The sequence below is a fragment of the Pogoniulus pusillus genome, chromosome 28 (assembly GCF_015220805.1).
Source record: "Pogoniulus pusillus isolate bPogPus1 chromosome 28, bPogPus1.pri, whole genome shotgun sequence".
NCBI lineage: Eukaryota > Metazoa > Chordata > Aves > Piciformes > Lybiidae > Pogoniulus > Pogoniulus pusillus.
This window is the reverse complement of record NC_087291.1, coordinates 9444889-9471590: the sequence shown is the minus strand read 5'-3', so window position 1 is coordinate 9471590 and position 26702 is coordinate 9444889. Positions and strand designations below refer to the sequence as shown.

Below are 26702 nucleotides of genomic sequence, written 5' to 3'. Positions count from 1 at the left end.
GAAGCACTTAGTGCCATGGTCTGGTTGATTGGACAGGGCTGGGTGCTAGGTTGGACTGGATGAGCTTGGAGGTCTCTTCCAACCTGGTTGGTTCTATCTGGGTGCATCCCTGTGCAACTTGCACTAAATTCGATGATCCTGCTCTGGCAGGGACATTGGACTCAATCTCCAGAGGTCCCTTCCAATCTCTTTAACATCCTGTGATCCTGTGAACTACCCATAAAGGGCACTAGAAAGAGGTCGGTGCCAGTCTCTTCTCAGTAGCGATAGAAGAGGGAATGGCCTCAAACTGCAACAGTTCAGGCTTAGACTGGACGTTAGGAAAAAAAAAACCACAGAAAAGATCGGTCAGGGATTGGAATGAGCTGCCCAGGGAGGTGGTGGAGTCACCACCCCTGGATGCACTTAAAGGTCGTTTAGATGTGGCGCTTGGGTCAATGGTGGGACTCGATGATGCCGGAGGCCTTCTCCAACCAGAGCGGCCCTGTGACGCCCCTGCCGCGCTCAGGCCTGGCGCCGCAGCATCCCCAGCGGCACACAAGCGGCGCCAGCACGCGCACGCGCACCCTGCGCGCTTTGTTGATCCCGCGTGGGGGCCACGCGCCGGCCGATGGCGTCAGCGCGCCTGGCCCCGCCCCTGCCCGGAGCCTGTTCCGCCGCGGCGCTCGCTCGGCCGGAGCCGGCGTGTGCGGGTGCGCTTTGCTCCGTCTGTTTGCGGGTCCCGGTGCTGAGCGTCGGGAGCCGGTTCTTGCCGCCTGGCAGCGCATGTTTTCCGGTGGGGGTGGCGGGCCTCCGGTGTCCGCGGCTGTGAGGGTGCAGGAGCATGGCCGCCTCTGGGTCGGAGAAGAGCAGCAAGAAGAAGACAGAGAAGAAGCTCGCCGCCCGCGAGGAGGCGAAGCTGCTGGCGAGCTTTATGGGGGTGATGAACACCATGCGCAAGCAGGTACGGTGTCGGCGGCGGCCGGCTTCCCCTCCGGCCCGCTGGAGCCTGGAGCTGCCCACCGACTCAGTCGCGGACCGCGGCGGGGCCCGAGGCTTATCGGCGGCAACTGGCGAGTGGCCTTTTGTTCGGCGGCTCCGCCGTCTGTAATGCTCTCGGGCTCCCGCGGAGCCGAACCAAAGCGCGCTGTCCAGTGTTAAGTCGCAGGCCCCGCTGGGGATGCTAGCCGGCGCTAGTGGAGTCAGTACTGCCCTGTAGCCAGCGCCCCCGTATTGCGAGAAGGTTTGCTCGGGTTTGCTGTCGTCTGCGTGTGACCGCGGTGGACAACCCCAGCTACCGCGCTTGGGAGCACGGCAGCTCCGGGGCAGGAGGATAGGCCTGAGCTGCCCTGGGAGGCTTGGGCCGCTGCCAGCGTACTTCTTTTCAGAGGTACCTTTGCGCACCGACGCAAGTGTAACAAGTTTAGATCGTACAGCAGCAGCATGTTGCTGGTGGTGAAGGCAGAAGACGTGGTGGATCTGCTTCCATGTCGCATAATATCTTGCTTGTGGTGGGGCTGAAGTTAAGCAGCAATCGATGGCTGAGATTCTCCAATTAGTCACATATCCCTTTTCAAACAGAGGCCTGCAGGGAGTGTAAAGATGGTAATTTTTGCCCAAGGACTCTGGACAAGTTGACTCTCTACTCCCCAGGCATAGTATCAGTGTAGTGAAGTTGCAGTGGGAGGAGAGGGGCAGCTTGGAGTCATAGTTCAGTTTCACAGGTAGCATTTTGTCATGCACACTGTATCAAATACATCTGGCCATCTCCCTGAGAAGCCAGTGGTGGGGCTAATGCACTTTGCAAAATCTCACCTTTTGGGTGGATCAGATTCCTAAATCGATAGCCTAATGTTTGTTAAAGGTGGCTTACCAACAGAGCAAGAGTTAAAACCAAGGCAAGTACATGAGTGGCTTTCAGCTGAGCTGTCCAAACTGGAATAAATGCTAACTTCTATTTTTTCCCCCTTAAAAATCTCAGACTTTTAATACAAGAGCTGAAGGATGATCAGTGGAGGTTCTTGCATACCATAGAATGGCTTAGGTTGGAAGGGACCTCAGAGATCATCTTCTCCAACCTCTGCACCCTCAAAGGAGAAGCTATGTGGATTGTGGTACACTTCTTCATTTAAAAGCAATGATGCAATGCCAGAATTAAAGATGACTCTGAAACCAGCTGCTCAAGAACAGCTGGGAACTTCACTACTGTCCTGGGTTATATCTCTTAGGGCTTAGCTGCTTGTGTTACTGCTGTGTTCATCAGCAACATGGGTCTTGTTCTAGCAAGTGGTACCACTACTAATTCTGCTTTTCACCAGCATTTCAGCCCTGTTGTCTCACTAATACACAATCTGCCATGTTTTCTGTGTAAACCACTTTGTGCAACTAAATTCCTGTGTATGAGAAACCAAATAGGTTTCAAAGACTTCAGTTAGGAGAGCTGAGGCTTAAAGCCCATTGTATTTACTTGTTTTAAATGTAGGCTTTGTTTCTGTAAGAACTGAAGTGTATCTGAGGTGATAACTAGCTCAGCTGATGAGCTGTGCTAAAGTTTTAAGAGTCTTTATAGGCAGCTCATTCTTGTATTTTGATAAATTGGACACTGCTGTGGTTATTAAACCTAAATATGGTATAAATTTGAAATTTCTTGTGATGGAAATAGCAATGTGCATGTGGAGCACTGGCTATTTAAATACATTAGTGCTGTAGGAAAATGGACTGATTAGAAAGTACAGCTAATTTTGGAGAGGCTACTTTGTGTGAGCTGGGATCAAAGGGCAGCCTCCATGTGTATGGGAGTTGGTCATCAACTGGCCATAGCTACACTTAGTAGTGGTAAGATGTTGGAGGCAAGTATCTTTAGTGTATGGAGTGCATGAGATGGCCTAGGTCTTTTGAGTGTTACAGAGCTATTGACAGCATATGTGCATGAATCCTTTTTTTCTGAGCAAAGGTCAGCCAAGAGTGAAGAAACTGAGACACTAGCTGGGACAGTTGCAAGGTGTTGCTGAACCTGTTATTTGGAAGATGAAGCACCCTAATGCAAGCTCGTGCTTGGGTGTATCCTTTGGCTGATGTAACACCAGTCATCTGTTGCTTCATTGAGGTGACTTGGGGATGCCAGTGGGTGCGTTTGGGAAGAATCACAGAATCAGTCAGGTTGGAAAAGACTTTCAAGATCATCAAGTCAACCCTATTGCCTAACATTGTCTGATCAACTAAACCATGGCACCAAGTGCCACATCCAGTCTCTTTTTAAACAATTCCAGGGACAGTGATGCCCCCACCTCCCCAGGCAGGCCATTCCAATGTCAGTCACTCTTTCTGTAAAGAACTTCTTCCTAACATCCAGCCTAAACCGCTCTAGTGCAGCTTGAGACTGTCCCCTTGTTCTGTCACTGATTGCCTGGGAGAAAAGACCGACCCCTGCCAGGCCACAGCCTCCTTTCAGGTAGTTGTATGCAGTGATAAGGTCTGTCCTGAGCTTCCTCCATGCTGAACGACCCCAGCTCCCTCAGCTGTTCTGCCTAGGGCTGTGCTCCAGCCCCCTCACCAATCTTGTTGCCCTTCTCTGGACACAGTCAAGCACCTCAACATCTTTCTTAAGTGGAGGGACCCAGAACTGTACACAGTACTCAAGTTCAGAAGTTGTCAGAAGAGCATTAGCTGTAATAGAAGAGTCACACCCAGGGAAAGAAATGAGAATGATGGTCTGTTTTGGTTGACAGATGCATCTTCCCACACCCAGAGAGGCTGTTAGAATATCTGAGGTACTTCAAATGCAAAGTTGAAATACTAAATATATCTTAGAAATGCATCATGGAGTTCAAGGCAAATCTTGGCTGCAGGATTTTATGGTATCTTGTATGGTTAGTTTCCAAAGCCTGTTTCAAACCAGATGAGTTAAGAATTTCAGCTTTAAAGAATTTCCTCTGAAACCTTTCTCGAATGGTCTCTATTCTTCTTTCTACCTTAAATGGTTTATAGCTACAGATGTACAAAGGAGGCTGTATGCCTGCCCCCATCTAGCTACTAATTAAAACATACTTTAAAAAACTTAATTATTTTATCCACTGTGTGCTTCTGAGTGTCCTTTCAAGAACCAAACAAAAAGGTTTATTTGAAGGGAATGCATATATGGATCACCAGCCTCCTGAGGTGTGATACTATTATTTGAATGTGGAAGTATGACAGGGCAAGGGGCAATGGGTGGAAGTTGAGGCATAGGAAGTTTCATTTAAACATGAGGAACTTTTTTTTTTCTCATTGAGAAGATGACAGAGCACAGGAACAGCCTGCCCAGGGAGGCTGGGGAGTCTCTGGAGATATTCAAGATCCACCTGGATGCGTTTCTGTGTGATCCTGCTCTGGGGGGGGGGTTGGACTGTATTTAAATACATTCAAGGTCCCTTCCAACTCATAACATTCTGAGTCTCCCACTATTCTAAGCAAGTGTTTACTTCTCACAGTAGGAGTAATTTTTTCCTGGATTAGTGCTGGGATGGGTGTAGGTAGGTGTTTGTGAAAGTAGTTCCATGAACTTAAACACAGAAATTAATTTTTAACTATTAATTTAGGGAGCAGTGCTGTGCAGCTTTTCTTTCTTAATTTTAACATCCATTTTATTATGTTGTGCATTTATTTTCAGTAAATATGTTCTTAGGAAGGATACTGTTTGCAAATCTATCCAAATTACATGGTTTAACCCCAGTGACCTACTCTCCTCCCGTCTCTTGACAACTTTGAAGGGTTTTGTCACTTCCCTTTCTCCTACTGCATGGCAGCTCACTTGTAGGGGAGAAACTAACTAGCTGACATACAAATAGCAAAGGCAGATTGTTTTTTTTAGTCTGGCAGGTAGTTGTTCATCAGGTATGACCAGTCCAAGCATGCCATGGAAGTGGTATTTTTTTATACATTTTCTTCTAAATGTTTCATTAGATGCTTTGAAGATATTCATGACTTCCAACTACAGTTGGGCAATGTGATGCCAGTTCTCAGATATGAGGTTCCTTGAGGTATTTTAAGGCATCAGCACTGATGGATGAGGGGAGTGTAACATAAATGTGAACTCTGCTAGGTGCTGCAGAGCCTGTTACTGGAGGCTGATGTAGATGCTGCAGGAGAAGAACCAAAGTTCATGTTAATCATGACCCTCTTAAGGTATAAATTCATCAGTGTAATGAATATTGATGGTTGTTTAGGTTACCAAACTTCTCTTTGACTTTCACAAAACTCTTTAATCACAGAATTCTCTTCAGTTGTGTGGATTAAGACAAGCAATTTCCCTAAACTGTTTTAGAAGAAATATTGTTGAAAGGTTCTTGAAATTTCTGATCTTTCACTTTTTGTGTTTTTTCCCTCTGATTTAGAAAACTCTGTGTGATGTCATTCTTATGGTTCAAGACAGAAAGATCCCAGCTCACCGTGTTGTACTTGCTTCAGCCAGTCATTTTTTTAACTTGATGTTTACTAGTAAGTCCTTTTGACATTGATTGTAAGTTTTTGTGATGATATCCTGTTTGATTTGTGGCTGGTAAGCTGCTTGTTTTATGAAAATAACTTATTTTAGGCAAGTGGAAGTGAAGATCTTCCATTCATCTGTTCACCCTTCCCTTCACCTTCCTTTCAACTGTTTTAGTGTTACTTTACACGTGGCTGGCTCTTTAATGGGGGCCCATTCTTTATACTAGAGTTGGGGGTTTTGAATCTCATGACAGAATTTGTTTGCCCCATTGCTTCCCACCATTGGACACTTCCATTTATGAAGCAGGCTTTCATAAATGTAAATATTGCATTTATGTTATCTCTGTTATCTGTCTTTTACATGCCTTACCCATGAAGTGTAAAAGCACTGTGCTATGTAACATACACATTTAAGTTGAGTAGAAGTAAAATAACCATGCCTTCCAGTGATCAGCTTGTAACTGTGTGCAGGCAAACTTGGTGCTGTGTCTGGATATGGGGAGCTCAGAGCTGTAGCTGTTGTTACCAGCTTGAATGTGTAAATGGTTTTTGACAGTACAGTCTATGCTTTCTCATTCTGGTATTGTTCATTTAGCAGTCTGCACTGCAGTCAACATCATTTATGACCTTTTCTATTTGATGCAGTTCATTATAATTTACATAGTACAAGCATGCACACACACCAATTACCCTGTTTGTCCCACTGCCTACTTTCTTGCCTGACTTGCATTAGTAATCCTGGGAAAACAGCATCAACTGTATGTAATCACTGTCTAATGACTTTAATTTCTGCTCTTTGCAAAGTGTACAGTAGAGTGGTTTGTTGATATAGTTTGTATTTTAATCTATTTGCAGCAAATATGCTTGAATCAAAATCCTTTGAAGTGGAGCTAAAAGATGCAGAACCTGACATTATTGAACAGCTTGTGGAGTTTGCTTATACTGCAAGGTAGTTTTATTTCAAACTGATGCTTTTTCTAGGAAGTTTGCCAACTGTAAATGGTAAAACCTTAAAATAGCACTTTTGTGATTCACCAGTTTTGTTACCACTACAGTGCCTTACTGTGTTTAAAGCCTGATGTGGCTAAACCTTTCATCCTTCTTCCCATTTTCCTTTTAATTGTCAGGAAGCCCAACAGACTAAAGAGAGCCATAGTTGTCTCCAGAAAGCAAATGATCTTTTCTGAGATTCAGACCGTAATTGACATCAGAAGGGTTTCTCTTTTATGGCTGTGGTAGCTGTCACTCAGAACCATTTCCAGGAGTTGTATCTTCTTCCTGGGACGAGCAGGATGTGTAGGTGTTCTGTGAACAGAGTTTCCTCTATCTCAGATTGTCCATGTGTGTGTTGCTGATTTTCTTTTTTTTTTTTTTTTCCCCAAACAGGGCTTGTGCAGATGACTAGAATTCTAAACAGCACTTCTTAATCAGCTCTCAGGACAGATGGCAGGGCTTTTATCTTTGTATTAATGGGATTAACTCCCTTTAGGGAGGCTTTCTCCTTTCTTTGAGAGGCATCTTCTGGTATAATTCATCAGTGGTGAGACAATCAGTGCCAGCACTCCAGTGCCTTCCCTGCTGCCTATGCCTTTGTCTGTGGGCCCTGTACCTTCTCTTGAAGCACTGCCAAACTGGTGGTTCTGCTTATGCATTCTGAGCAATTCAGCCAGAGCAGTCTTGATCGTGAGTCTAGACTGACTTTTTGCTGATGTCTGTTCGGGTGTAGACTGCCAGAAAGGTTCTGTTTGTTTTCTGTTTTGTGAAAGTGGCTAACCACACAAGCCAAAGCCACAACAGAGGAGCTGTATTGAAAGCTTGCTCTTCAGAGTTCAGGACTGATTACTCTTTGCCCTTTCTCAGAAAAGCAAAGCAAGTGAAAGATATTTGAAGAAATCATGAAGGCAGGTTATGTCTTCAGACTGTGTGGTGAATATCAGGGAAACAATTTAGTCATCTGTGTGAATTGGTGTAAGTTGCCTTTTTTGTTTACTGAACAAAGTGTGTCATTTCAATGATGATAATCTTATACCTTCTGTCTTGCAGAATCTCAGTTAACAGCAATAATGTCCAGTCTTTACTAGATGCAGCTAATCAGTATCAGATTGAACCTGTGAAAAAGATGTGTGTGGACTTTTTAAAGGAACAAGTCGATGCTTCAAATTGCCTTGGTAAGAGAAATGCAGACTTAAATTTACTGTTTGGATTTCAACTTTGCTGTTCCTGAAAAATAAATCCTGTCTAAAAGACAGTAATAATTATATAAATCCAGGCATGTAACAGTAGTTTTTCTGTATAGCTGAACTGTTGTCCTTGGCCATAAACAAAAGCATCTAGCAGTTGTCTTGCTGTGTTAGTTTACAAGGAGTCTTGCCTTGTTTCTTAAAGTACACACGTTCAAATTCTTCATGCATAATGTTACCATTAGTGCAAAATCCAGAATTATTAGGGCTAAGATCACACATGATAAATAGGCCACTGTACTACATATGTAAAGCATGTGCTATAGGGATTTGACAGGTCTGTTCTAGGCAAAATTACTTACACTAAAGCTGTTGAATAAATGCTGGCAGTTGTATTATTTCCTGACTTATTAAAACTAGAGTTGGCAACAGTCTCAGTAATATTGAAGCCTATCCAGCCTAGAAGATACTCTCTGAAATTGAAAAACATTCAAACATTTCAAAGCATTGTTTACAAGATGCTCATGGGTCTGCAGAGAACAAGTTTCAAGTTCAGTTTCTTGTTTGAATTTTGTTGTTATTGTGTTGAGGTTTTTTCCCCTGAAGTGTATGTGGAAAAAACTGATTTATTTGGAATCTCCTGAAATTGTCATAGATTATATATTTGGGTTTTATTTTTCAAATACACTTTTTAATACTGTAGAGCAGCTCAGGCTTAGTTGCAGCCTGTAGGTTGGTGAGTGGCTTCTATCTCATTAGCCATCTCTTCTGCAGAAGGAGGAAGACTGTAGCATGATGAGCAAAAGCTGCTGTTGGAAAGTTCTGTGTGCCCCTGGTTTCTGATGAGAAGGTCTGAAAGGGTGTTTCTCAGTAGCAGTTGCTTTTTATACCCTTACAATAACCTTCTGGCCACATAGCAGCAGCAACTTTGACCTTTTTTTGTGTTGGTCTGCAGCTGACCTTGTTACATTTATAGAGAAATCTTAGTTCACTATTCCTGAAGGAAATTGGATGTGAGCAGGTCAGGGGAGGTCATAAAATTGGATCCAGTTTCCCAAGCTGTTCTGATTGGACTTTGTTCTTATAATATGGCTCAAACCTGGTTAAGGTGCTGATATCTTCTTCATAAGGGTGAAGCAGCAGTGAGGAAATACTGCTGTAGAGGTAATTTATACAGCAAGTGCTGCAGGCCTGACTCTCCAGTTCCCTAGGCATAGAGATCAACAGCTTGTGCTTTTCTTAATTTATCTTGAGTTGCAGTTGAATTATGACAGCATGTGTTTTAATGGGGATAAAAGAAAAAGCATGGCAATCAATATTAAAATGGGATTGCAAGTGTCAGTGAAATTACAGCAATTTTATTCTATTTTAATATATAAAATGTAATTGCAGTTCAAGTTTAGAAGGGGTTTTAATTTCTTTTCATAGGTATTAGTGTATTAGCAGAATGCCTAGACTGTCCAGAGCTGAAAGCCACTGCAGATGACTTTATCCATCAGCATTTCACCGAAGTTTACAAGACAGACGAGTTTCTTCAGCTTGATGTTAAACGTGTGACTCATCTCTTGAACCAAGATACACTGACAGTGAGGGCAGAGGACCAGGTGAGATCCTTGTTTTCCTATCTAGAGCACTGAACTTCACATTTTTCAATCAAGAATTGATGTTTCTACAGTGTAATGCATGTGGTGCTTGCCAAATTGTAATATGTGTGTCCTTACTTGGTTGAAACCCAGAACTAATGAATGTGAAGTGTGGTTACTATGTGTTGTTTCAGCAAACTAAGAATAAAGAAGACTTAAAGGGTCTAAGGAAGTCAGTTCCTTTAGCTATAGGGCTTCTGACTCCATAGTATGTGAGCTGAATGAAGTTTTAATGTATTAAATCGGTTGCTCCTAGATTGGGGTCATGTGCTGTCAGTGAAAGCTACCTACTTCAAAGTGGTAAGCAGACTACTCCTCGATGGCTATTAGGTCGTTATCTGAATGTGGTTTCAACCCATTTCAGAGTTGGTTGTCATAGAAATATATGCAAACACAATTTAGTCCTGGGTTACTGAGGGACTTGAAAGCCAGATGAGCAAAACACTGAAAATGAGATGCATTGACAGTGATGGATTAGTGGAAGGCCCTTGTTTTAGGGAATGGACAAGGTCTAGGTGGCTAAAAGGAGCCTGGAGTTTCAGTCAATTTATAACTGTAACCTGTGATAGAAATGACATTCACAGCTGTCCCATTTGTAAAGCCTGCTTCAGCTTTCAGTAGTGCCCTGAACGGTTGCTCACCAGCTTGCTCTTCCTGCGGCTGGAAAACAGGGTATAGGTGTAAGCACTGCAGCCCTAAGGTGATTGCAGGGTGGTTAGCTACTGATTACCTCTTGTAACTTCTAAGTTAAATCTGTTGAAAGCAAACTGAAATTTCACCTTCCTAGCTATGCTTTTCTGGTGCTTGAACTGGGTAACTTGTTTGTCATCTTAAGTTGACTCATACCTTTGAAGTCCAACAGCAGGAGCCAAATGAGTGTAACCAGTTACAAGTTGGTATTTTCCTGACCGAGACTTAGCTTTTACAGGATTATTGTGTTTTCTTCTGTGTATCTGTTGCACTAACAAGCTCCAGTGTAAACAAGAGTTACTGAGAATGAGGGGATAATATCAGGTGGTTGACTATGATAGTTGGCTAGTTACAAGTATAAACCTGAGTTTGTCACAGTTCAACCTTCTTGCCATGTGATGGAAAAAATCCTGGTCACAAGGTAATGTTCTGAAAGCTGGAAATATTATTTGGCTTGCAGTAAAATTTACATTCTTTCAGTTCTGTGGGTAAGGTAGTGGGACATGCTTTAACTTGGCAGCAGTGATAGAAATTTTGTGTAGGCAGCATGGCATTATTAGAATTCCTTTAGGGAAGTGACAGTGTGAAGCATGAGACTGCAGAATTTTGGCAGTGGTGTGTGGGTTGATCCAGGCAGGAGAGAGGAACAACCAGAAAACCAGAGATGAAATGAAAAGGGTAAATTTATTCTTGCTACTTCCTGAACTGGGGGATCTCAAACAGCACTTGGCAGAGGTACCCAAGATGGAACACAGGCACTGTGGAATTCTGTCATTGCTACAGTGAAAAAGCTTTGGACCTATGCTTTCACCACTGTTAGAGAATCTTGCATGCTAAGTTGTTGGGGTTTTTTTTCACTGTTTTCATCTTTCCCAGAGCATGGCAGGAATCTCAAGTATGTTTGATAAGGTGTCCCTGAGTCTGTCAGAGGTTTGTGTTATCAAAATGTAGATGTTCTTGTCAAGTACACAAAACTAAGCAACAATGGGTATGATTTGTTTTTTCAGCAGCCCAGCTGCAAGTCACTTGAGCATGTTTACAATCCTCACCAATCTTTAGTTATTTTCTCATGGGAATCTTACTTCTCAGGAGTACTGCTGAGTTGACATTGTATTCTAAATTTTGTAATGGTCTAAAGCATATTTACATTTAGAGGGAAAAAAGGAAGGCAGATTTAATAGCTGTCCTTTTTCCTTTATGCAAGTAATGCTTCTGTTGATGAGATAAAATGTTCCTGTCTTAGTCATTCTGTTGAAATTCCTTAGCTGATGAGATTGAGCTTTAAATATTTTCTTTTTATTTCTTTACTCTTCCTTGCTCCCTGGTCATTTTACAGGATTATAGGTGAGATAATTTAGCAGTCCTTCAAATAATCTGCCATTAAATGTCTCTCCATATTACATCCTGAGCACTCATCACTGATCTGTGATCAGTTTCAGCTACAGGAGTGTGTATTGAGGGTGCTATCACTTGTAATGATATTAGTGTTGACTGAAGTGGCAGCACAGTACATAACCTTGTTATGTCTAAGAGCAATAGCATGGAGGTATCTTAGTATATAGATAGCACTGGGTTTTTGTTTCTTTCTTTCCTGACCCAGAGAACAATCATAAATGAAGCAGATTTCTTGGTTACCTTCCCTGTTCTGTCCTCCCTATCCCCTAATAAAGCACATTACCTTTTCCTGAAGAGGAGACAGGATATTCTCTGAATAGTAAATTTATCTTAGTCTGCAGTTAAATTTTAATATAAACTATCCCCCAAGACACAATAATAGCAATATATTTGGATCCTCAATCCTGATTTGTTAACAGAAGCAGTTTATCAGCTCAGGGGACTATATCAAGTAGATGCTATTTCCACATTTTTGAAGTATTATCTGTGTCATGTTAACCTGGTATAGGGGTTACCCAGTGTAGCAAAACCAATAAATATGAATTGCAGATTCATGCTTTCCATTTGAAGAAGGTTGAACAGCAGAAGTCATGTTTGCAGATGGATTTTAATTCTGTATTTGTGTATTTGTTTTGCTTCATGTCTGCTTATTGCCTTTTTGGGGGCTGCTTTGACGGTTTTGTTAGGTTTTGGTGTTGGTTTGGTTTTGGGTGGTTTTGGAAGATAGTGGTGGATCTCCACATAGTAAAATGTAAACATCCAGCAGGCAGAAGAATCAGTTTGGAGCATTGAGGTTTAGTTATTTGTCTTTGTGGTGGTTTGAAATTACCCCCAAAATAAATCACTAGACTAGCTCAGATTTGGAAGCAAAATGAAACTATATTTACAAGCAAGCTAAAAACCTGGAAGCATAAAATACAATGATTATGTACAAAATATATTTACATAGTTATTTACAATTCAGAAATGACAAGGAGGAGCCCCTTGGACAAAGGGAAATATAAAATAGCTCCCTGCCCCCCCACCTTGTATAAGGGAGAAAAAGAAATCATCAAAAGCTCACTGCTGTCTGCTTAGTTATAACCCATCACATCCTGTTAGGAACTTCCCCACCACCACTCTTGGAATTTACCAGACTAGCTCAGAGACCTTGAAAGTAAGATGAAGCTATATATACAGGAAGGCAAAATTTACAAGCATACATACCAAATATATTTACAAGTATTTACAATTATTTGCAAATTAGAAATAATGCTGAAATCCAAACTCCCTCCTGGGCAAAGGAGACTGCCCAGAAGGGCTCAAAGCTACCCTCTCTTTCTCCCTCTGCTATCCCAGACAGGCAAACAAAACAATCAGCAAAGCCAAGATTAGAGGGGAGATACTGGAGCAAAGTGAGGAGGAAGCAAATGGGAGCAGCATCCCAGAGCAGAGTGGAACAAATTGTTGGCATTTTAACTTTTGTCCCTCTAAGCAAACCAATGAATGATGTAGACTTCATCATTATTTTCTTTTCACAGCCAATGATCTAATTTCTTTTATTGAAGTATTCTAATTAGCTGCAAACCAGCACACAGGAGGTTCAGCTAAGTCATGCAAAGCAGCAGCCAGAGCAAAAAGAAAAGAAAAAATTAGTTTCTGCAGCACACTTTATCCTACTCTGCAAGTGAATGGAATGATAGAGATTTATCATTTTTCTTTTATATCCAATCCCCTATTTTATTTACTCTCTTTTTCTATTCAACATCTGGATTTTTCAACTCTGTGCTGATGATTTAGAATTAGGTTAGTGAGCTAGTTTTAAGCTACCACAGTCTTACTGTGTGGTGACATATCTTACTCTATTTTTTCCCTTCTCTTGTTTAAGGTGTATGATGCAGCAGTCAGATGGTTGAAGTACGATGAGGCAAATCGCCAGCCGTACATGGTCGATATTCTCGCTAAAGTCCGATTTCCTCTTATATCAAAGAACTTCTTAAGTAAAACAGTTCAGGCTGAACCACTTATTCAGGATAACCCAGAATGCCTTAAAATGGTGATCAGTAAGTTGAACTCTAGCAGAAATCTTTAATGTTCTGTATAATTGAAAATTCATTGTAGCATTTTGGAGAATTGTTTGCTTTGAAATGTTCTGATGGCCCTTTTGGCATTAACTTGACTCTGTTCCCTCTAGGATGCTGTATTTCATTGAATTAACAGATAATAATGTAAATAAAACTTTATGTAACAGACTGTGACTTCTATTTCTTCTAGCAAGTGACATGAACTCCATGGCAAGTAGTGGAATGAGGATTCTATTCATGAGGAGTTAGGGTAGTTGGAAGTGTTATTGTGCTTTTGGGCCAGACACAGTAGATCCAATATTGTTTATATTTCTAAGTGAATTAATATTTTTATGTAAAGATTACAAATACTATAAAGCTTCTGAAGCCAACTAATCTTAAGCATATGTGCCATGGTCTAGCCTTGAGCTCTGTGGTAAAGGGTTGGACTTGATGATCTATGAGGTCTCTTCCAACCTTGGTGATACTGTGATTTATTTTCCTTTCTAATTTATACTGACCATTGAGCCTACAAACAGGTCTGTTTCTGAAAGCACAGATAAGATGGGGTACAAGCTTTTCTTTTGATTTTAGACACTATTTGTAAGATTTCATCTTGTAAGAAAGAAAAGCCTGGGTGTTGATGAACATCCTGGAAAGAATTGTTTTTCATTTCCTTAACAGTTAACTAGCTGACTTCATTTTAGCTTAGAACTTAAAATAGTATGCAGCTATTTTCCTTCAGTCTTAATGAGCAAGATTCACATTAACCTATATGTTGGTAAGTATTTGCTGACCATTGACATTTCAGTTGTACTCCTCATATGGTGTGGAGTTTTGACTGCAGTTGTCTAAGAAATCAAGTTTTTTATTTGTCTGGTTTTAGTGCCTTGCAATGGTAATAACTTTTGCATCTTTTGGAGTGTTTCTTAGGAGAGCACCTATTGTTTTGTACCAATTTTAACTGATGCTTTACATTGTTGAGCTAAGAACAAAAGTGAGAGGTTCTCATGAGGTACAGTATGCTAGAGATATTGTCCCTACCAGAAATTGGAGAGTGAGGATGCAGGCGTGGTTGGCTTCTCATTGCATTCAAGTCCTTTTGAACCTTGTCCTCTTTACCCTCCCAGTTCAGCCATTTCTTTTCTTTGGGTTTGCTTCCTTTTGCCTGTTTCAATGCAAGAAATTTAGGTGCTTAATATTGGCCTAATGAGCAGATTGATCAGTTAGTACGCAACATTAACATGATATATAGTTACAGTTGATATGTAGTGTCCTATTTTCACTTGGAACAGGTAACTTGCAATAGAGTATAAATCTGGATCTGTGCTCCCATCGCCTTGAGCTGCTGCATATTCATCCTTTTTAAATCAAAGTCGTACAGATGTAATGGCAAAACTTGATTTCCCTTTTTTCTCTTCCTTCCCTCTCCTCTCATTCCTGCCTCTAAAACATCCTTTTTCATTGATGAGCTATGCTGGATCTGCAAACAGTCGTTGTCTTCCTTGCAGGTGGGATGCGATACCATCTGCTTTCCCCAGAAGACAGAGAAGAGTTAGTGGAAGGCACCCGGCCGAGAAGGAAAAAGCACGATTATCGCATTGCTCTCTTCGGAGGCTCACAGCCCCAGTCCTGCAGATACTTTAACCCAAAGGTAATCGTTACCTCAGAATGCATGAAGGTTCACTGTTTGTAACCTTATCTGTTTTATTTACTGATGTCATCGACTGAGATGCAATGATCAACAAAATGGTATTAGGAAGGATACGTTGCCTGCCTTTTGGGTGTCCGGTTGGAAGCGTGTGGGTAATTAGGTGTGTTCACATTTGTGTATCTAGATGGAATACTTTGTTGTAAATAGAATGACTATGTTTGCTTATTAGCGACTAGATACAGAGTTTTGATAAATCCATCTGAGTTAAGGTTTGATTGGTGTGTGCATCCCACAGCTGGAGCTAAATAAAAGGTCACCAAAATACCAAGTCATTGGTTAGGAATATGAAAGACTGTATGCATGTGCATGCGTGTAGGTGTTCAGAGAATAATTTGAAGCAGTTTCTTTCTAGTGTCAGTTGCATTGTGGGCTTGTATGCTAGTGTAGAGCCTAGATTTTAGAGTGTAAAATGGATTTTCAGTGCATTTATTATAAATATATAAGCACTTTTAAAGAACAATGGTTCACTGTTTTGTTTGCTATTATGAGGATATATAAGGAGGAGAATTAGGAGCTAAATATTCTGCAAGCGGAAAAGAGTAAGTTTCTACAACCTAAAACTTAGATATGTTTAACTTAGAGCAAGCAAGCTTTGCCTGTAGTTTTTTGTGTGTGTTCTGAGAAATGATGCCACAGGAATGGTGTGGCAATGCAGACTAGGTGTAGAAACATCAGCTGCATGCAGAAGGATTATCCATGCTCTGTTTTACCAGGCAAGCACGTGCAGTAATGCAGAGAAAAGTTGCTATGTAAACCAGGTCTCTCTAGGCTGTGAGGTCACATACGTGTAATATCCTGTTGCAGAGGTTCTGGTGATTGTAACTCAGCATATTAAGTGCTTGTTACAATTACAAGCCCTTTTGTGTGTTACCTGTGTGAAGTCTGTAGTCAGTGTGAGCCCTGTCAAATCTAATTTGGAATGAAGAGCCCTTGGGATGTGTTGAACTCATCATTCAGGTTCTCTTACATAAGATAAAATTGAAGCTGCCTACTTTGAGTGCAATTCGAGTTGGGATAAAAACATACCAGCTTTGGTGATGTAGTTTGAGACATTTCATATGTATTTCTATTGGAAATTCTAAATTCTTAAATAATTACCACCTTCTTACTTTGAGCACATGTATGGAAAGCAATACTCCATCTGGGGGACAAGGAGGTAAAAGGAGCAGAGCAGAAAATTCTTTCCTTTCCAGTGTCTGAGTTGAGAAAGCCTTTGGTTGGGATATTCATTGTTTTCAGTTACTTGGTTTAGGCATTTCAACATCTTACAACTCACCCAATATGCTCTCACCTTCCTTTTTATTAGACGGAAATCAGAACAAAGTTTTTCTCTTAATCTCCGGTTGCTTATGTTGGCACAAAGATGGTTTTCAGGCAGGATGGAAACTTACTTTGAGACTTACTGCCCGAGTTGTTAATTGGCTTTGCATTAACAGCACATTGTGCATGTGGTCTCTCTACTAACCTGATAGGTTAAATTCTGTAGGTGCCTCATGGCACCGATGTTCAGAACTTGAAAAAGGAGATGGTTGCTCCATCACTCTGCAGAAGCTAATACACTCCCCCTGCCCCATACTTGTCACCATGTATTTTCTGAAAACCTCTTTCAAAAATTCTAATCTCAGTGTATGCTGAGTGGGAGCAAAAGGTAGAAGAAACTGAAAGGAAAATTTCATGTGCACTTAAATGATCTTAAGTCAGACCTAAACTTTAATATTGCAAAGGAATCTGCTTTGTGGTAAAAAAAAAGTTGTATTTATATAACTGTCTATAAAGCATAGGGTAAAATAGCTCCTTTTTTTAATAGACTAGGCATAATGGAAGAAATTTTGCAGACCTGATCAAGCTTATGATCTTGCATGTGGATTAATGAGGGGAAAGGGAGGGGCAGAAGTAGTAGGAGGGAAAAAAGTGGCTAATTAGGAATACCGATTCTTACAGGCATGTCTCCCTTGAATGTTTCCCTAGTGCATATGCTTTCTTAGGTATTCATAGCTAGCCTGTCCTGTGTGTTAGATAGTTTTTACTTATTTCATTTCCAACCCTAATCTGTTTAAAGGTCGTCTTCTGGGTGTTTTGCTTGAGCATGGGAGTTTGAACTTTAACAGTGACAGTAGCTTCTTAAGTACAACAAACCAAGGATTCACAATCCCTGCTTGATTAGCATCATGTGCATGTAAAAATAAGTGTGAGAAGTAAGGCTCCAGACTTTAGCTGGTCTCATCAAAACATGATGGGAGCACCACAGAGCAGAGAACCATTGTGTATCTGCTCTTGCAAGGTTAGGATGTCATGAAAGAATTTGCAATTGTGTTGGTCTGTGGAACTGATGGAATAGTGACCTAGTCCTTTTTATTTGAATTAAATAATTTGGATTCTTATGTCATCTTAAAAAGAGAGGAAAACCCCAAACAGTTCAGAACAAAGGCTATGCTACTGCTGAAAATACTTCCTCAGTCATGATACAAATTTCAGTAATTCTAACACTGTAAAACTAGTGCAGACCCTTTTTAATTTTCCCTGATTGCTTTGCATGCAAAATTGGTCTCTGATGTTGATCTTCATTTCCTTGTTGCCAGAAAGTTCTCTACATAGGAATTGATTGAATACTGTGTTATTTGAGACTGTTAGCAGTATTACTTTGAACCCACATTTTTTGCCTTTGCACTGTAACTGGTACTTCTGTTGATGCGTGTACCTCATCAAGAGCAAAATGATGCAACAGGACAGATGCAGATGGACATAAAACTTGTGGAGCAATCTGGCATTATTTTGAGTACAGATGTTTGTTTCAGAATACTACTAGAAATTGAACACATCCTATTAATGGTGGTGGGAAACATTTATCTTGTTGAATTTTGCACAGAATGTGTTTTGACAGCTTTTTTTCCCCAGCTTGGGGAAAACAGTTTTTTGTTACGAGTTCTTGTTAAAATATTATACATGACTTTATGGGATCCTGAGACAGCAATATGTTAACTTTCTTGGAATTGCTGTCCCTAGTGACCAGAAATGGCTGGAGGTTTTAACAGTGCAAACCAGCAATGGCAAGTAAAAGGTAACAGATGCCTGATATCACTGTTTCTTGATGATTAAGGGAACTAGCATTTCTTTTATGAGGAGACAGAGCTGTAATCAATAAGCTGTCGATTGGGAGGTTGTCCATAATAAGCATGTTGGCTGTTTCCTGTGACAAATTTGGAAGAGGAGGTATCAACTGAAATCAAGGGAGAAGTCTTAACAGGAGGCACACAATGGTGTGTGCTGTTCTTGTCACAGGGTCTCGTGGCTGCTCAGAGTTCAGATATAGTTTAGGTGATTAAATGAATTCATGAGAGGAAAGTTTTCACATACTAGTAAATACAAAGGTATTATTTCCGCCTTTGGTGTCCTGCATCATAATTTGTTGAAAACAAATGGCAGCAGGGGGAAGCGTTGCTGTCTCTGTCTTCCATTCCCTACTCGGCAACCCCCACCCAGAAATGAGGCTTGCCACTGCCCAGGGTCATGTGGATCTTGTCTACAGTATAAATAAACTCTTCTGTATGTTTCTTTAAATGTATAAAATGCATAAATTGAAATCAGTTCTATGTGCTGCAGATAAACACTGAAGAGCATTACAACAAAGTGACTTAAATTGCTTCCTGCTGAAAGAGAAGGATACTGCTGAGTATGCTCAGGTTACGGCTTTTCATTTGATAAAGGTGTGGATGAAATAGTAGATAAGAACCAAACCCATGAAAGTGGAGCAGATTACAGCCCCTTACAACAGTAAAGGAAAAAGACAGGGTGTTTTTCTTGTGAAAGTGCCAGAAATTTAAACTAGGAAATATATTGATCTTGCACAATGCACTAAGACATTTTCTTAAGATTTATGCAGCTATTTATTTTGCCATGCTGTAGTATGGCTTTCCTTTCTAGGCTGTCCCAGGACCTGTTTGTCATCATAAAGGGCCACATGCACCTGCCAGCTCTTCTTGATATGGGGGATGCTACAAGAAAAGATTGTAAGATGTTTTGGACTATAACACGCTCTGCCTCTTTCTTTGAACCCCCATGTAGGAGTCACTGTTCTTCCTCATTGACCAAGGTGTTTGAAGTATGTCCTCGCAAGGAAAATGTAATGTAACATTTTATGTGAACCATTGCAATGAAGGTCATTAAGCAGGTTGATCTAGACCATCCTGAAGTGGCACAGATAACAGTTAAGGTCTCATACTTTGCTGTTCAGTACAGGACACAAGCTATGCTCATGGAATATGTGAGATGCTATTACTTAAGAAGTGTTACTTGTGCTGTATGCTGTTCTAGTCTGCCATCAGTTGCTGAATTTGTTCTTAAGGCTTTGGGGAGCATTATTACCCATATTTTATACTTACTGATTTTGCAGATTCATGCAAAATCAGTTTCTAGGCAACATGACTGCCAGTATTTGTGATGGAGCATTACCCTATTTCTTATGCTATCGACTGTGGATAGCTATAGATCACTTGTGTTTTGTAAATTCTGTAAATAAGCTTCTAGTTGTTATGGTAATAAAGTATGTATCAGAGCTTTTGAACTGAGTTGCTTGTCAATTTGGATATTATCTACTCCTTTTTCCATTGCCTTGGTACATTTTGTATTTTTTTTCCTCATAGAAATAATCTGTTACTGTATGTAAGATGTCTTTTTCTATTCCTCTGAAAGAAAATGCACTCCTACTGTATTGATCACATGCATTGTTTCTGACATGATAGCAGCATGAGGTCAGTTCTGTTGGGGGATAAAAAAAAACCCATCTGTTTTTCAGGGCAGCTGTAAACAGGGAATAAGGAAATAGAAATTCATAATGTCATGGTTCATTGCAGCTAACTATGTCTGTGTCTAAGGGAATTTTTCAAGAGTACGCCTGAGGAGTATTCTTCAATAAACAGTGTTCATGTTTGTTTTGAAAAGGAGCTTTAAAACTGACCATGTCTAAATCTCTGTGAAAAGCTCTGTTTGCAAACACTCGCTGTGCAGGTAAGTGTTATAATCTATTAGACATTACTTGTTCTTTGTAATGCAGGATTACAGCTGGACAGACATCCGATGTCCCTTTGAAAAGCGCAGGGATGCAGCTTGTGTCTTCTGGGACAACGTAGTTTATATTTTGGGTGGTTCCCAGCTCTTCCCTATAAAGCGAATGGACTGCTACAATGTGGTGAAGGATAGCTGGTATTCCAAGCTAGGACCTCCAACACCTCGTGATAGCCTTGCAGCCTGTGCTGCTGAGGGCAAAATTTATACATCTGGTGGTTCAGAAGTGGGTAAGACGCTAAAAATCTTTAAACCAAACCAAAAAAAAAAGCACAAAGAAAGATACCTGGAAAGTTTTCTGGTTTTTGCATGATTGTTGAAAAGAAACTGCACGTTGCTGTGTTAGCCTAATGACTTTGGTTTTCCATGTTTAGAATAGTATCCTCCCTGCAATCCAACCATCTTTCTGTTGTGGTTTTAAAATGGTTTCACTGATTGAAATTGTTTCTATTTACTGTAGAGCATAAAGTACACTGCAGCTCCTAACTAGGGGAAAGCAAATGTATTTGAGGAGTCCCACTTTGTTTTTGGCTTACTTGATAAATTCACAGAAGTCAACATGGTTTAACATATCCTGTGATGTGTGGCCACAGTAGATGCATTTTGACACTGACTTCCTTTGTACACAACATACATTAGGCTTCATGAGGGCTTCTTTAAAGAAAACAGAGTGAAAAGAAGCTTTTGCAACTGCTTCTGTAGGTGGTGAAATCACACCTGGCCCCCTAAAGGCAGTTGTCCCTTTTTTTTTTCTGTCAAATGACAGAAATTATCTTCTGTTAGTTTATTCTGTTGGTTTGCCCTCAGTGTAAGGAGAACTGCTGCCTTCTTTAGATGTTATTACATAGCAAAGAAGCTAAGGCCATTGGGTTGTTTTCATTGTCTCTCCCAAGAGACCTAGTGGGTGACTGAAGCCATTGTTGATTTATTTTTTAAATCAGATAACTTATCAGCAACCCAAAATTTGGTGTGAAGGTATACTGTGTCTGTAAGAAAACAGAGCTTTAGAAAGAGCTCTGTTCTAGAGACAAAAAGAAACAAAACCCCTCAAAACCAAGGCTAACAACAGAAGCCCACAAAACAAGTCTTAAAGCTTAGATCCAGGGAGAACATTTCTAGTAGATGCTTTTGAGTTCTGCCTTGCTGCCGAGGGAGGTGAGCAGAGGTGGGGGGGAAAGTGTCATCATCGCCTTGGCATTGATAAGTGGACAGGAAGTTGTGCCATTGAGGTAATGTTAGATGGGCATGTAAGGTTGGGGTCTTGCTTAGCAGGAGCTCCCGCAGCTCCTCGTCGCCACCTAGTGTGGTCCACATGAAATGGCATCTTTCCCATTCCATGAAACAGGCTTTGGGAAACTGGGGAAGTCAATCTTCCTGGTTTCCCACATGTCAGTTAATAAGTATGGCAAAAACTCCGTAGTTTCTAAAATGCATTATAGTTGCATAATACAACCAATGAGAATTTTAATGTAGGCATTTTCTTTAAATCTACCTTTCCATCACTGTACAGATTGACTTTTTAACTTCCATAAATATCATTCAAGATAGAATAGCAAAGGCTACAAATTAACAACAAAATCTATTGTGCTTGGAATCCAGTGCACACCGTTTGGAAAAGTGTCTATCCTATGTCCTATTCTTTAATTTGGAGCCAGCAGTTATGGGGAAACCATTAGTTGGACAGAATGCTGCAGCATGTTTAGCTGTGGAGGAATCTAAAAATGGCCTGCTTTTTGAACTGATTGTAGGGTTTGGAGAAGAAATTATTGTGCCAGTCCATTAGAGAAAACAAGGCATCTTTCCCTTTTTTGAGTTGGTTGGAGAACTGTTTTCTTTGCAACAGCTAGCAGAGTTTGGAAGAGGAACATAGTAAAATTCTTCCACTAGGTGCAGGAATGATACTTAACATTATTCCCACAGCATACTGAAAATGGAAGCTTTTACATTTATTTTTTTTTAGTAAAAAGACATTTAAGGAGAATTCTGTATTTCTTATAGCTGAGAATGTCTGTAACTTCAATGTGATGTGTATTTATATAAAGGGGGGAAAAAATTCCCATTCTGTACTTCTCTCATACTATCAAGAATTATGTAGTGGTCATGAATTACGTAGTGGGAGTAAACATGCACAGTTTGTAGAAGTCTGCTCCTGTGTTTAGGTGTGGAAATGTAGCACTTTTAAGGGTCCATATCCTCAGGTGGTAGTGAGTGCTTCTGGAGCAACACATTTTTTTTCAGAGTAGAAAGTCAAGGGAAGTGGAGCAGAGGAAGAAGCCCCTTTGCCCGTTATAGGTGACTATATGGAAACAGAAGGGACAAGGATCCTTGTTCTTTTTTCAGGAAGTTGTATTTAGCCTTTTCTGCTTGGGATATGACTTAGGTGGTTACCTGACCACAAGTCCTTAAGCTGCTATCTTTTTTCATTAGGAAAATTGCTTTTGCTTTCAGTAATAGTCCTATTGGCCCTTGAGGGAGGAGTACACAGACCTTGCACTTTCCAGAAAACAAGTGTCTGCCAGTCCCCAAGAAGAAAGTAAAATGATGAGGGACAGCTGTCTTGTGCTGCTTAACAATTCAGGCCTATGTTATGACATAAGCTATCAAATTCCAAAAGCAACATACTTTATGGGAATTCAGCAAGTCCCAGTACTTGGAGAAACAAAGACTTCTGTGACAAAGCTGGCTTCATCTGTGCATCTGAAATTTCAGTGTTGCTTAGAAGTCAGAGTAGCAGGAGGTGCAGCCAGTTAGTTATATATACATCTCTGTTCAATCTTTATCCCCCACTGAGCTTCTCTTCCCAAATCCCCAATTCTTGTTTCTAAATGCAAATAGCAATTCTGTAAACATAGTTGAATATGTTAAAACAAGAGTCAAGAATTGCAAGTACATACCGTATGAACAGCCCCAAGTTTTGAGTTGTTGAGTTTTGCTTTTGGAGGTGGGAAAGCAGCTTTCCCTTTTCAACTAACAAGTAAAGCATTAGTTTGTTAATTACTGTTAGACACTTCTCTTGAAAGACAGCCATAAAAATTAATGCCACTTTGGTGGGTTTCTATTTTTTTAAAGGAAATTCTGCACTGTATTTATTTGAGTGCTATGACACACGAACAGAAAGCTGGCACACAAAGCCCAGCATGCTCACTCAGCGATGCAGCCATGGAATGGTAGAAGCAAATGGTCTCATTTATGTGTGTGGAGGAAGCTTGGGAAACAATGTTTCTGGAAGAGTCCTAAATTCCTGTGAAGTTTATAATCCAGCCACTGAAACGTAAGTACTGTAGCAATTCTGATAATTTTGGGTCGCTTTTCTTTCCTCACTCTGTAAATAACTATAGAGGAATAGGAGGAACTGTACGTGGTAAGAAAATTTCCTGAGCTAACCAGTAATCAATTATTTGTAGCTAAGCAAAGCATGTATTGTATTTAGTAGTTAGCATATTGTATATTGTAGTTAGTCAAAGCAGTTTCAGTTTTTCTCAGGCAGCCTGCTTCTAGCTTTTATTTTCCTAATACTAGTTTATGTTTACACTTACTTAGATATTTTGTACTTAATTTTCTAGGAATAGAGAGTTTTCATAGTTTGATTTTCTTTTTTCCCTAGGTGGACTGAGCTGTGTCCAATGATTGAAGCCAGGAAGAATCATGGGCTGGTGTTTGTAAAGGACAAAATATTTGCTGTGGGTGGACAAAACGGCTCAGGTATGTTAATTCTGTTTATTCTCTAGGTGGTCACAGAAGGCTTTAAGGAGGCAAGGAATTATTTTCAAGGAATTCTTTTGCAATTAATTCCTTCTACTCTGCTCAGCTGAAAAACTAAGCAATACCATAAAACATGTGCTGTTGTTGCATCATCGTTGCCTTCTTTCACCTCCCTACTTCAGTGTATTTTTAGGCTTTTCAGACTTTTTTTTTCTCTAATGACAGTGCTGTCAAATTCAGGTGTACACCCATCTTGTAGCCCAGTTCTGCAGCAATTACTGTGGCTAAACTAGTCATATGCAAAGAGATCATTTTAAAGGCTTTTAAAACTCTTCTTTGCATTTTGAGAAATGTTAGCCTTGAGACACAGCTAAAGGTGTAGGCACTGTTTAGCTTTAAACCTTTAGACTGAAGTTCCTAAGTCAGCTATTTTGAAGTGGTGGAAAAGGGAGAACTCTTTTTGACTGCCCTAGTTCTAAAATATATGACGTGCTGTCCTGAGCAGGATGACCTGCCTGTCTCCTTAACTTTCAAAGTGAAATAGTAACAGTTTATTTCCAATGATAATTTTAATTACACAGGGCTTTTTGAAGTGCTTTACAGAATGGGAAGCTTCTAGATTATGAGGTGGACTAATCAGTATTTATGGCAACTGGAATATTTTCCTTCTGATTAATGCTATTTTAGAACATAGTTTATATTTGAATTAGCTACTAAAACTGTTCTAGCATGATTTTTTGCAAAAAACACCAGTAGAAGCATCTTATTTTTGTGCAAACATCATTAATTAGTTATAGCCAGAGCCACCATTTGGCCAACTCTTACTCACTGAATGCTCCTTTCAGAAGTGCAAGCTCCAGAAGCAGTAAGTTATGCTGTTCATATTCTGTAAAGTGCCTGATTCACAGTTCTGATATAATGGGGCAGAGTTATGTCCAGGGTGGAATATTTGTGCCTCAACACTACAAAGTTTCTCATTCTCTCAGATCTAACAATTCAGAACCAGAAGTGAAAACTGACATGTAATACAACTGCTAAACAGGGATAATAGGGTGTTTGTAGATCTTGCAATTATTGGCCTGTGCTCTAAAAAGGCAAGTATTAGTCAAAATATCTGCTCTTCTCTGGTACCTCTTGATTCCCTTGACCCATTTCAAAAGGACTTAGACTCTCTCTCTGTTACAATACTAAAATCATCTAGGTCTGGAAGTCAATCAGGAAATGAACAGTTTAGGTAAAGGGCACAGGTGATCTCTCTAGAATAAAATGCCTTCACTATAGGGAAGTTTCTTGAGTTTCTTTAGCCACAAATGGCTAAAAAATGCAACACTCAGTTCTTCTGTTCATGAAGTAACATAGCAGCATCTCTAGAGAGAATGTAATGTGAAATTTGTCACACCTCTCACTTTAGGTCTCCTTTGTGTATTTCTGTGTTTATAACTCAGTGAATAGCTCATTTAGAAGCCTGGGACTTTTTTTCACATACTGATATTTGTTTTAATCTAAACCTTGAAAATATTGAATGAAAGTTAGATGAATCATTTGTAAGCTTTAGTTCAATCCAGGACACAACATAACAAGCAGTTATCTATCTCATTGCTTTGTAGGTGGCCTTGATAATGTAGAATATTATGATATCAAGATGAATGAATGGAAGATGGTGTCTCCAATGCCATGGAAAGGTGTAACCGTGAAGTGTGCTGCTGTGGGATCTGTAGTCTATGTCCTGGCTGGCTTTCAGGGTGTCGGTCGATTAGGGCACATTCTTGAGTACAATACTGAGACGGACAAGTGGATAGCCAACTCCAAAGTCCGTGCTTTCCCAGTGACAAGTTGTTTAATCTGTGTTGTGGACACCTGTGGGGCAAATGAAGAAACATTAGAGACCTGAAGACCTGTAGGAGATGTTGAGACATTCTTCAAGGACTTGGGGAAAGATGGCCATTGGTTCTTTGCTTCCTTGTTTTAATGAATCTTGTTAAGTCAAGTTAACAGAAACTGAAATGCAGTCTTTCAAGTTGTGTATATATAGCATATCGTATCACATGGATTTTGTCATGCCCATTTTCTTGTCTGTTTTAAGAGATGGGATGTGTTTTGAGAATCTACTTGGGTAGCTGAGTTCGTATGGCATCTTCCTTTAAAAGGATTCTCTGTGTGGCCTTGTCAAAAATGAGACTCAATCCAGTTATTTAAAACAACTCAAGTCTTTTGATTTCTGGTTAGGTGACACTTTACTGTGCTCAGTTGCAGGGATTCTTCATTAAATGAAGGTGAGTAAATGCAGTGGGTCATAAGAAATAATGAGCAGAAGTTTTTCTCATACCTACCTGCACAAATCTTACTAGGATGCAGTGAAGATTTTTCCTTGAAGAGCGAGAACAGTAGCATAGCAGATTCCTGTGGTGGGGATAGGTTTTACATCTCTCTAGGTGGTGATGACTGCCCTCCTCCATTGACTTTTCCATCACTTGCATGACTGCATATCAATTTTTTAAGTTAGGCCTTCTAGGGAGATTAGAAGAAACACTTGGCTAATGACATCTATGCCATTTTGGAGAGCTTTCAGACTCATTTTGTTAATTATACTGCGATACCGGATGGTGAGGGGAGTCCACAGTGATTGTGTACAACAGTTAGTAAGCTGGACACTTGGGACTAATTTTTCAGTATCTTCCCAGGCATCAGACTGTACATACTGCAGATGCCAAACCATTAGCAAAGATGGGAATGGGCAAGCAGAGTCAATACAACAAATGTATTGATTTTTCTCAAATGACTGTTTTATAAAATGGCATGAACTGAGTCATTAAAGCTACTTTATAAGATA

At 40.4% G+C, this 26702-nt stretch overlaps 1 protein-coding gene across 1 annotated transcript; it reads left to right on the top strand.

Annotated features, from left to right (window-relative positions):
• Window positions 1–630: 630 nt before the first annotated feature.
• On the top strand, window positions 631–26702 carry KLHL7 (kelch like family member 7). Its single transcript, XM_064167292.1, has 11 exons — window positions 631–943; window positions 5352–5454; window positions 6301–6394; window positions 7489–7613; window positions 9054–9229; window positions 13221–13395; window positions 14907–15049; window positions 20160–20400; window positions 23240–23441; window positions 23775–23872; window positions 25480–26702. Exons 1-11 carry the CDS (start codon window positions 824–826, stop codon window positions 25761–25763), a joined length of 1761 nt encoding a protein of 586 aa, XP_064023362.1. The 5' UTR covers window positions 631–823; the 3' UTR covers window positions 25764–26702.